Source organism: Hipposideros armiger, unplaced genomic scaffold (assembly GCF_001890085.2).
Source record: "Hipposideros armiger isolate ML-2016 unplaced genomic scaffold, ASM189008v1 scaffold_109, whole genome shotgun sequence".
Classification (NCBI taxonomy): domain Eukaryota; kingdom Metazoa; phylum Chordata; class Mammalia; order Chiroptera; family Hipposideridae; genus Hipposideros; species Hipposideros armiger.
In genome coordinates this window covers 861,346-874,075 of record NW_017731459.1, presented here as the reverse complement: position 1 = coordinate 874,075, position 12,730 = coordinate 861,346, and the positions used below count along the sequence as shown (strand labels likewise).

The 12,730-nt window shown below is 35.6% G+C and overlaps 1 protein-coding gene across 12 annotated transcripts in view; it reads right to left on the bottom strand.

The window, feature by feature from the left end:
- Positions 1-12,730, bottom strand: part of LRRFIP2 (LRR binding FLII interacting protein 2) — a 106,889-nt gene that overhangs the window by 20,751 nt on the left and 73,408 nt on the right. For all 12 annotated transcript variants that reach the window (XM_019647161.1, XM_019647157.1, XM_019647162.1 and 9 more), the window contains 2 exons: positions 9,355-9,525; positions 269-361 (listed from right to left, as the gene is read on the bottom strand). In XM_019647161.1, the coding sequence (XP_019502706.1) occupies positions 269-361; positions 9,355-9,525 (264 nt within the window). The remainder of the gene's footprint in view (positions 1-268; positions 362-9,354; positions 9,526-12,730) is intronic.

The window sequence follows — 12,730 nt, the reverse complement described above, 5'->3', positions numbered from 1 at the left end:
ATTTCTTAAGATATCAATAGGAAAGAATGTGTTTAGGAATAAAAGATAATACAAATGCTTCTATAATTAAAAGGGGGAATGTTTAATGGGGTACATGGCATTAATGTTTAAGACTGCCTTTATGTTTCATGTTTGTAAAATTTTAGGGTACAAATATGAAGACATAAGTAAACTCTTCATAGCATTTTAACTCCTTTCCCTCCTAACACATACCCCCTCTCATTCCGTTTTTTTCATAATTAAGTATTCCCCCAGTTCATGTACATACCTCAATAAGCTCATCTCTTTGTCGAAGGCCTTCTTTAAGTTCATCCATTTTATGCTGCAGCACACTACACATATGTTTCTGCCTTTCTAACTCCTGTTATTAAACAAATGATAGGGTTGACACAGATAATGGCACATAACAAATTGGAATGCAGCATAATCATACAAAGGCTGAGTATGACCGCTAGAAACACACCTGAACTGCCAATGCATAGTAATTTAGAAAAATTCTGTAGTTTATGGAAGGGTTCAGAAAATTCAAAGTTTTCATCTCATAGGATTATATGTATCTATTGTAGAAAACCCAAATTTATCAATGGCAAAATTACTAAACAATGAGATGACTTAGTCAAGTTACAGGTTATATAATTAACATACAAAATTCAATAATTTCATAGATAAACAAAATCAAGAGAAAATATAATAAACACAGTATCAAAAAATAAAATTAAAAAACATACATGTAAACTTATAAGACATATCTAAAAATCTATATAAGGAAAATTAAATAAAATACTCCTAGAAGACAGAGAAGTAGGAAAGAACAAATGAAAGGTATACATTCCATTACCAAGATGGTAATCTTGGATAAAAAGACTCAATACCATAAAAAATGTCAGTTCTCCCTCAAATTAATCCATGCACTTACTACAGTCCAAATAAAAATACCATCAGGTTTTTTTCTCATCAGGGCAAGAAAAGTTCATTGTAAAGTTTATTTGGAAGAAAAACATAAGAAAAACTAAAAATTGACAAACATACTCAAAAAGAAGAAAGTTAGCCTTACTAGATATTAAAACATATTATTAGGCCTATATAATGAAAACAGTGTTGTGATGACTCATGAATACAGACCAATGAAGCAGAACAGAACATCCAAAAATAGACCCAATTCATATACAAATATATTAAACACCAACGTAACAAGAAGAGCGTCTCAAATCAATAAGGAAAAATACTTTTAGTGATATTAGGATAACTGCATATCCATACAGAAAAAGAAAACTGGAACCAAACTTCACACCAAACTTCAGAAAGAAGACAGAGAGACAGAGAGAGAGAAAGGGAGGGAGGAAACAGTTAACAGTACCAGAGAAAAAAATGAATGAATTCTTATAACCAAAGAATGGGGAAACATTACTAAAACTGACTCAAAAATCTACAAGCAAGAAAGGGAATGGGGTAATAAATTAGACTAAATAAAAATAAAAACTTTTGACTGGCAAAAGACACTATAAACAAAGTAAAAAGGCAAATGACAAAATACAAAAAAAATGTACAATTTCTATCAGGGACAAAATGTTACTATCTCTCCATTACAGAGAGCCTCTAAAATTAGAAAAGAAAAAAAACACTACTTGAAAGAAAGAAAGAAAGAAAGAAAGAAAGAAAGAAAGAAAGAGGAAAGAAAAACACTACTACATATATAGAAAAAGTTGCTAAAGAAATGGACAGTTCACAGGAATAAAGAGAAATCGCTCTGAATATGAAAAGATGATCATACTAAAAGAAATATAAATTAAAACTATATGTTCATTAAAACACTAGTAAAAGTCCAAAAACCTGACAATATATTTGGGCAAGTACTATGGGGAAGGAAACAGGCCCTCCCATACATTTTGGTGGGAATACAAAAGGATGTAGCCCCTACAAAGGGAATTCAGCAGTATCTAGTGGAATTGCCATACCTTTTGGCCCAGCAAATCCACTTACCATATTTCCCCATGTGTAAGATGCACCCTTCTTTGAAAAATTTGGGGTCTAAAAACTGGGTGCGTCTTATACAGTGGTTGTCGATTTTTTTTAACTTGCATTTCCCGCCTTTTCGCGCTTGTTGTCTTTGCGCTCATTGTTTCACACTTGTTACCGGTATATTAGGGTACGTTTTGCCACGTTCTGCCCAGAAATGGCTCAGAAAAGATTTTCGCACAGTGCTGAATTCAAGTTAAAAGTGATCCAGTTTGTAAAAGTGAATGGAAATCGTGCTGCTGAACGTTAAGTTTGGCCCTCCTCCAACTGCGAAAACAATCCGAGACTGGCTATGGTTGGGAGTTTTGACAGTGATGAGGAGTTGTATGAATTTTATGATGCATAAAACTTGAGTTCAATAACTTTATTTAATACATTTTTTTTCAAATTTCGGGCCCCAAAATTAAGGTGCGTCTTATACATGGGAGCGTCTTATACATGGGGAAATACGGTAATAACTCCCACAGGGTAAAAATGCAAACAGACCTATGCAGTACCGTCACTTTTGCAGGACTACTTTTAACAGCAAAAGACTACAAACAACTCAAATTATCCATTAATAAGGAACTGGTGGAATAATCTATAGTACAGCCACACCATGGACTAATTCTACAGTAATTAAAAAAGAATGAGGCAGATCTCTCCCTACTACAATTATATGGTGATTAAATCAAGGTGCATAACAGTATTTATAGTATGCTACCATTTTCTAAGAAAGGATGACTACAAATACATATATTTGCATATATTTTTTGAATGGCAAGATCTATATATCTGTATCTATTTATACTATATCTATCTATCCATATATATCTTCTTAGACTAAAAAATGGAAGAATAAACCAGTTAATTTTAAAATTCCCTTAAGGAAAGACAAAATAGGAATGAAGACACAACGATAAAATAAAGACTGAGTTCTTTGAATATATTTTTTTTGTTGATTTGACCCCAGTTATATGTAAATATTTTATATAATTGTAAAACTAAAGTAAATTTAAAAAGGAATTCCTAGTGAAAAAAAGCAACCCAAATGTCCACTGATAGATGAATGGATAAACAAAATGTGGTACATACATACAGTGGAATATTCTTCAGGAAGAAAATCCTTTCATGTGCTACAACATGGATGAATCTGAGGGCATTATGCTAGTGAAATAAGTCAGCCACAAAAAGACGAATATTATATGAGTCCACTTATATGAGGTCCCTAGAGTAGTCAAACTCTTAAAGACACTAAGTGGAATGGTGGTTGCCAGGAGCTGGGGCGAGGAGAAATGGGGAATTGTTTAGTAAGTACAGAGTTCTAGTTTTGCAAGATGAAAAAGTTCTAGAGATCTGTTGCACAACAATGTGAATATAATTGACATTACAGAACTGTACACTCTGAAATGGTTAAGATAGTTAAGTTTTGTTACTGGGTTGTCAGAAAAGTCGATGCATTTTTGCAATGAAAACCAAAAAAATACGTCATGAGTTTTCTGACAACCCAATATATGTGGGGTTTTTTTTTTTTTTACCACAATTAAGGGTAAAAAAGTAATTTTAAAATAAAATGTAAAAAGGCAATTCCTAAATATTGAAATAAAATGCAGTGGACCTAACTATATAGCCAGTTAGTAGCCTAAGCACACAGAGAGAAGCTATTTCAAGTAACTTTTAAAAACAATGGTTGGACTATACATAGCCTAGCAGCAAAATAACAACCAAACAGAACAAAACAAAAAATGTTCAACTATTTTCCGTAATTATATTGTTGGTGGTAACATTGGTATTGCTATTCTGGACACTGTGGGATAAAGCAATGAGAATAGAATATAACATAATTACTATCATCCCCAGTGACTTTGAGAACTGGGAACAGTAGTGTGGGAAAAGGATCTATGCATATAGAAGACAGACGGGGTTAAGTAAAAACCCTAGAGTCGTGAACGTGAACTAGAACTATCAGCATAAACTCTTAAGACATTTTGACTTTAAAAACTTTTGTTTTTAAATTATTTTAAAAATATTCCACATACATGCTTCTCTGATATATCCACTTAGAAGGCCTATAAACAGTGATGAACTTGGTGGCAAGGCCTCCCCTAGCACCCACATTTCTCCACCCAAAGAGAGCCAGGGCTCCTTGGACAAACAGCTCTTCTAGGTCTGGATGAGGAAATGTACCAGATAAGCATGGACCACCATCCTGTGCTAAATACCTAAGAAGCTATCAAAAACAATCAGACTCATGTCAAAATTACTTGGGAATCAGCCTGAAGAGGTTCACATTAGTTAAAGGTTGGACAACAAAATCAGCAAGAAGAAAAGCTATGATGGGTTGAAATCATCAAATGCTTGAATTCTTGACTTCATAATGATAGTTTTTTAGAAAAACCAAATAATGGATGACTATTACAGGATGTTAAACAACCAATTCTCTATTTTGAAAACTCATAAATAAAGGAAAAGAATCAATTGCTTCTCGGCCTTTTGGCTAAGATCAAGTGTAGGAAAAAAATCAAACCTTTATCTCCTCTTTCCTATGTAAACTGTCTCATCTGAGTAATAAGAGATGAGGGGACGTTTCTCTTAAAAGATGGACTAATACTAATCAATAAAGCACAAGAAAGTGGAAAGACAAGCCATGGAATGGGAAAAGATATTTGCAAATCACCTATCTGATAAAGGACTTATATCTAAACTACACAAACTCTTACAACTCAGTAATAAAAAGACAATCCAATTAAAAATGGGCAAAGGATCTAAATAGATATTTCTTCAAGAAAGATATTCAAATAGTCAATAAATATATGAAAACATGTACTCAAAATCATTAGTCATCAGAGAAATGCAAATCAAAACCACACCTGCTACAATAGGCTAGAGAAAAAGTCAGACAATAACAAGTGTGGGTAAAGCTGTGGAGAAATCAGAACTTGCATGTGCTGCCAGTGGGAATTTGAAATGGTGCAGCCACCTTGAAAAACAGTCTGGCATTCCTAAATGGTTAAACACAGACTTGCTATATGACCCAGCAATTCCACTCCTAGGTATATACTTAAGAGAAAGGAAAACATATGTCCACACAAAAACGTATATACAAGTGTTTAGCTCAGCATTATTCAACATAGTCAAAAAGTAGGAAAAAAACAAATGTGCATCAAAGCACAAATGAATAAACATGTGGTATATGTATTAAATGGAATATTATTGGGCCAGAAAAAGGAGTGAAGCACTACTGCTGCATGCTACAACACAGATGAACCTTGAAAATGTAAGAGAAAGAAGCCAATCACAGAACCCCACATATTATATCATTTCGCTGACATGAAAGTCTAGATTAGGAAAATCTATAGAGGCAGAAAGTAGAGTAGTGGTTACTTAGGGCTGAGGGGGTCAGGAGATAGAGAAATGATAGCTAAAGGGTATAGGGTTCCTGTCTGACATGATGAAATAGTCTAAAACTGACTGTGCTGATGGTTACATAGATCTGTGAATATACAAAAAATCCCACTGAATTACACACTTTAAACAGATGAATTGTATAATATTTAAATTATCTCAATAAAGCTGTTTTAAAATAATAAAAGACAATAAAATAGAGCAGTAATAACAAAATTAGACTATCCCACTTTGCAACCCCTAATCAACTAACAGATGTAAGCATCCAGCTACATCCGAAGAGAGAGATAGCCATATACCTGGGTCTCCTGAAGAAAAATCACCTATGACTTACATTTGCCAAAAATACTAAGCCTGTTATTTGATTAAGCCTCTAATCCTAACTACCTATTTAAAGGAAATACAGAGGAAAAAGGAATACAATAAAGAGTCCATGGGAATAAAACAGCAAAATCCCTAAGACTGCTAGAAAGTGGTAAAACAGGCAATCCAGTTTCTTTCTTTCTTTCTTTTTTTAAAAATTAAATTTATTGGGGTGACATGGGTTAGTAAAATTATATAGGTTTCAGTGTACACTTCTGTAATACATCATCTATATATCACATTGTATGTTCACCACCTAGAGGCAGTTCTCCTTCCATCACCATATATTTGACCCCGTTTACCCTCATCTACCACCCCACTCCCCCCTTACCCTCTGGTAACCACTAAACTGTTGTCTGTGTCTATGAGTTTTTGTTTCCTTGTTTGTCTTGTTCCTTTGTTGCTTTCAGTTTTATATCCCACATATGAGTGAAGTCATATGGTTCTTGACTTTTTCTGCCTGACTTATTTATTTATTTTTTTTTTAAAGATTTTTTTTTATTGGGGTATTGGGGGGAAGGGAACAGTGCTGGGGAATTGGGGGAAGCGGAACAGACAAGTTGCTGTCGTTTTGTTCTTCAGTCTAGTTGTGGAGGACGTTGCTTCACTGGCCCAAGTTGGCACCATCATTGCGCTCTTCCTGGGTGAGGCAGATCAGTCGCCGGCTTCTGGACGGCCGCTCACTGCGGCTGCTGGCCGCTCACGCTGGCTGCTGGCTACACACAGTAGCCCATGGCAACCCACTGCCACAGGGGCTGCAGACTACGCCGTCGCCGGCGACTCATGGCAACCCAGCTCCAGGTTGAGCTGTTGTTCAGCATCTTAGCTGTGGAGGGTAGTGTCACTGACCCTCATATGTGGGATCCGAACCGGGGCCCTCTGGCGTCCCAGACCAGTTCTTAACCATTGCGCCACTCGGCCGGCCCACTGCCTGACTTATTTTGCTCAGCAATCATTCCGTCAACACATAAATTGAAAGAAAGAAAAAAAAAGATGAAAGGAAACCTACAAATAAAGAGACTTAAAAGACATGACAACTAATTCCAATGTGTGGAACTCACCTGGATCCTCATTTTTATTAAGTGTAAAAAAGAAAAATCTTCTGTAATATTTGAGACAATTAAAATTTTAACAATTGGAGATGCAGTATAAAGAAATTATTCTTAATTTTTCAGATGTGAAATGGTCTTATGTTTACATTTTAAAGAAAGAGAAAGTCCATACTGTTTATAGAGTCATGCCTAAATTCACATTAAAATATGAGATACTGAGGACTTGCTGCAAATAAGGAGGATGTGGATAGGGCAAAATTGGCCATGGGTTGACGGTTGTTGGGGGTAGGTGATGGATTTAGGAAAGTTTATTATACTCCTTTATATATTTTTTTATATATGTTTAAAATCTGTAATAAAACTTTTTAAAAATCACATAACCAAAAAAAAAAAAAAAGAATCTGCTAATAAAATGAATAGCTATTAAGAAGAATATACTTGAGACATTGCTAATCAGGCATTTTTGTCCCTAAAGTAGGTACAGAAACAATATTTAAGGTACAATTATAATCCCAGCAGGCAGCACTAAAGACATTTTGGAAAACTGAATTCATATCATTATTATTTTAATTGAATGATCCTTCTCTACCTTCACTGTCTGCTGCTATAACAAAACATACAGAGTGCCTGACCTCTTTGTATGTCTCTGACCATGAATATTATACTGCATGAGGCAGTATGTACTCATATCTAGAAGAAGAGAGCTCAGGGTGAAGGTATGTTACAGAGAGACACTATCACAAAGTCTTCTGCATCTGAGTATCTTAAACAGATTGTCAGGGCATTTAAAAAGCTTACAGGTTTTTCAAATTCCAAAAGCACAAGATCCAAAACAAAATAAAAATACACAACTCTATGTATACTAAAGCATCTCTATGTCTTAGAAAATGATAGAAGAAAAAAATGGTTAAAATTGTTGTTTGTTTTTGTTTTTGTTTTATTGCTCAAGGACATTGTAGAAGATGGAAAGGTAAGAACTCATTTTAGTTCTGACCATTAAATACGTAGCATGAGATTTTCTTCTAATCTGCTAGAAGGGTCAGAAATCAATATGAAAAATGTGTAGGAAGGTAAAAAAGGAGTCCAAAGACTCTAGGTGAAGTATGATGGCTCAGAATATCCAAAATTGGCCTATGAGATAAGAGGAAGAATCAAGGAGGTAACCACCTATTGCCATTAAATCATACTCTTCAATTGGCCACTGGCATCCAAAATAAAAATACTCAGAAGCTTCTTTTTCACCTATCTACTATAGACACAAGTCTTCTTATCCTAACTTTTTTTAAAAAAAGACTTTAGTTTTTAGAGTAGGTTTAGGTTCACAGCAAAGGTGAGTGGAAAGTACAGAGTTCGAAAACAATCTCTGCCCCCACATAGGAACAGGCTTCTCCACTCAACACCCTGGCCCACAGCCAGAGTGGTACATTGGTTTCAATCAGTGTACCTACACTGACACATCATTATCACCCAAAGCCCATAGTTTACATTAGGGTTCATTCTTAGTGCTGTACATTCTATGGGTTTTGATGAATGTATTATGTATCCACCATTACGGTATGATACAGAATAATATTACTGCCCTAAAAGTCCTCTGCACTTCGCCTATTCATCCTTCCTTCCCCCAAACCCTTGGCAAACACTTTCTAACACTTTTGAAACATTACCAAAACAGACTGGAATGAGCATCTTTAGTCCTCAATGAAAGAAATCCCTATAGAGTCTACAATATTCATGCTGCTCCCTTAGAGGTTATATTAACAGCTTCTCTCCCATTATGATGTACAAACGCAGATTGTTATTGTTTCTAACAATTCATCAATGCACAGTTACTAAATTATTTTCTGTGTTTTTTATTTTCGCAATGTAGCAGCAACTCATTTTTCAGCAGTAATCATTGCTTTTAAGACAACCCAGTTTGTTTTCTGCAGTTGTCAAAGGGCAAATCTGGACCGTGGGCAGTGGCTTTAATTTTCCATCTGTACATTTTAATAACAGAGTTTACAAACCTCTAAAGAAAACATCTGTTGATTTCTGACCCACATCTCCACACTGCTGTTTCTAAACTACTGATTAAAAACTTCTCCCCAATCATTTAGAAAACACTTTCTCTTGAAAAATGCGGGTGTGGGGGGGAAGGAGGGGAAGGTGGAAAAAAGAAAGAAAAAGAAAAATGAACCATCACACTGAAAGTCTTTGGAGGTTTGTGGAGTTCCAGCCAGTTAAAACAGGAAGAAATAAGTAATTCACTTATTAAGTGTTCCAATTAAGAGATAGAAAATAGAGATAAAACTTGAGTTGTATTCTATTTTCAGAAACTAAAAGAGGTCACCAGCTTTTCCTTCATAAAACAAACCATAAAAATTTTAAAAGAAAAATATTTTAGGACCTGTTTCTCTTATGTTCTGTCAACTTCCCACCAACTGATTTTGACTGAAACATCCAGGTATGCTGCATTTTTCCATTAGGCCCAGGACTTTTTAAATAGGAAGTTTTAATTTTCTGACCCGAGGGAAAGGCGTGATACAAGATGAACAATTACCTTTGATTTGTCTTCATTTTCTCTATGAAATTCCGCCATCTGCTCCTCCTGTTCTTCAATAACATCCTTGAGGGTATCTACCTGGTAGATCAAATTGTTCTTCTCATTGTCTAACTGTGCATTGGAAACCATGGCTTTCTTGTATTTTTCTTCCACTTCAGACAAAGACTCCTAAATGAAAGTCAACGTCATCAGCCCGACAGCTAAGATATGTTCACTGACTATGTACAACATATAATAGGAAACTATAGCACCGGTACAAGCACATGAAGATGCACTTTTGCAAAATTACAAGCAGTTTGGGGCACTCCTTGTTTAGTAACATGCACATAAGAGAGGAAGGTGATAATAAGCCAATAATGCCGTTACAAGAACTTTATGTGCTGTCTGCTATCCAAGGAAACAAAATCAAGCAGCACCAAAGCCTCTGAAAGATGAAAAGGTGAGCGGACGACATATATTTTTAACAGTCATAAAATGAAGAATCATCAGTGTTTTCAGAAATGTTACTCCTACAGTGTTTAACAACATTCTGTTTGGTATTCAGAATGCAGTGAGACAACAGAATGCAGCCTCCCTTAATACAAGTAAACTTCCTACTCATTTGAATTTTGCTACTTCCTGGATGTTTATTTTCAGTATTTTACTGTTTTGTATAATAGTGCTAATGTAAATGTATAAACATATTTTTCTAGCAATTATTATAGGTTTAGTCATTTTTAAATAAGCAAAACAAAATGATTATTAAAAAACAGAGCTACCATGAAATGCCTGAAATTTTATCTACTTCTATGTTTTCTGCCTAAAATAGCTTACAAGTTTGTTTTTTAGTAACTATATCTAGTTTGGTAGCTTATTACTAATGACTAACTTTTTTCAAAGCTAAAAAGAAAAGACATTTCACATAGAAAAAAGTCATCACTGCTGGAAATAAATTTTAAAAATACTAACACAAATATTTATCAAACCAACATCAGTGATACAGAAACGAGAGTCCAGAGCACTTACATTTATGATCAATTGATTTTTTACAAGGATGCCCCTGACAACTCAGTGGGAGAAAAATAGTTTTTTCAACAAGTGGGACAACTGAATATCCACATGCAAAAGAATGAAGTTGGATCCTTTTCTCACACCATATAAAAAATTAACTCAAAATAGATCAGAGACCCAAATGTAAGATCTAAAACTATAAAAGTCTTCAAAGAAAACATAGCAGTAAATCTTCATGAGCTTGGAGTAGGAAATGGTTTCTTGGATACGAAACCAAAAGCTCTATCAACAAAAGAAGAAACAGACTTTATCAAAATAAAAAAATTTTGTGCTACAAAAAGTACCATCAAGAAATTGAAAAGATAACCCATAGAATGGGAGAAAATATTTGTAAAGCTTATATCTGATTAAGGGGCTCGTATCCAGAATATATAAAGAACTCTTGTGACAAAATAATAAAAAGACACATAATTCAATTTAAAACTGGCAAGGACTCGAATAGATATTTCTCCAAAGAGAATATATAAATGGCCAATAAGCACAGGAAAACGTGCTCAACATCATTAGTAATTAGGGAAATGCACACCAAAACCACAGCGAGATACAACTTCAGACCTACTAGGATAGCTATAATCTATAATGGAAAAAAAAAAAGAAACAAAACGTTATTGAGGATTTGGAAAAACTAGAACCCTCATACGTTGCTGGTGAGAATGTAAAATAGTGCAGCTGCATTGGAAAACAGTTGGTAACTCCTCAAAATGTTAAACACAGAATTACCATATGACCCAATGAAAAGATATGTCTATACATAGACTTGTACACAAGTGTTCATAGCAGCATTATTCATAAAAGCCAAAAATTGGAAACAACCCAAATGTCGATAAACTGACAAATGGATAAACAAAATGTGGTAAATCCATCTGATGGAATATTACCTAGACACAAAACACACACACACACACACACACACAGAGAGAGAGAGAGAGAGAGAGAGAGAGAGAGAGAGAGAGAGAGAGATACATGTTACAACACCAAGGAATCTTGAAAACATTATGCTAAATGAAAACTCAGTCACAAATGACAACATACTGTACAATTCCATTTCTATGAAATGTCCACAATAGGCAAACCCAGAGAGACAGAAAGTAGATTAGCGGTCACCCAGGGCTGAGTCTGGGAGTGGGAGGGAATGGGGAATGCTAACTGGTATGGGTTTCTTTTGGGGATAATGGAAATGGTCTAAAATTGGGTTGTGGTGATGGTTATACTACTGTGTGGCTATGCTAAAAATCATTGCGTTTTCTACACTGTAAATTTTATGGTATGTAAATTATGTCATAAAGATATACACATACATTTACATATACTTAATAATGTTTCACAAACTAGGATTGTATTAACAAACAACATTTATACTAGAATTGGGAACAAATACAACCCAAAGAAAGAATATAAGCAGTCAATTGTGTAACGATTTTAAGTAGTAGTATCTTAATACAATGCAGAATTTAGAATGATTTCCATCCATCTTGAGGCTAATAGTATTAAAAAGTCCTCCTCACAACTCAGTCCCATATAAAATGGAGCATAACTGCATGAACACCAGAATCAAACCTAGCGGAGGAGCAGATGCAAGGACACAGTATATAACACAATAAATTTGACATAAAGTTTATGTGATATACTCTTCCTTTAAACAACAGGCCATAGACGACTGTTTTAAATTTAAGTATCAAGGCAGTTTTAATGATTTTAATCTAGCTTACACAGTGATACCCATAAGGAATTAGTTGTACTTAAATCCATCCAAGGCAGTGGTTTTCAAAGTGTGGGTTCTGAACTAACAGCAACAGAATTATTGGGAGCTAGGTAAAAATGCAAATTTTCAACCCCATCCTAGACCCAATCTGTGGATCCAGAAATCTGTGTTTTTTGTTTATTCTTTTTTAAAGATTTTTATTGGGGAATTGGGGGATGGGAACAGCGCTGGGGAATCGGGGGAAGGGGAACAGACAAGTTGCTGTCCTTTTTTGTTCTTCAGTCTAGTTGTGGAGGACGTTGCTTCACTGGCCCAAGTTGGCACCATCATTGCGTTCTTCCCAGGTGAGGCAGATCAGTCGCCGGCTTCTGGACGGCCGCTCACGATGGCTGCGGGCCACACACGGTAGCCCATGGCAACCCACTGCAGCAGGGGCTGCAGCCTATGCCGTCACCAGCGACCCATGGCCGCCCAGCTCCAGGTTGAGCTGTTGTTCAGCATCTTAGCTGTAGAGGGCAGTGTCACTGGCCCTCATATGTGGGATCCGAACGGGGGCCCTCTGGCGTCCCAAGCCAGCTCTTAAACAATGCGCCCCTCGGCCGGCCCCAGCAATCTGTGTTT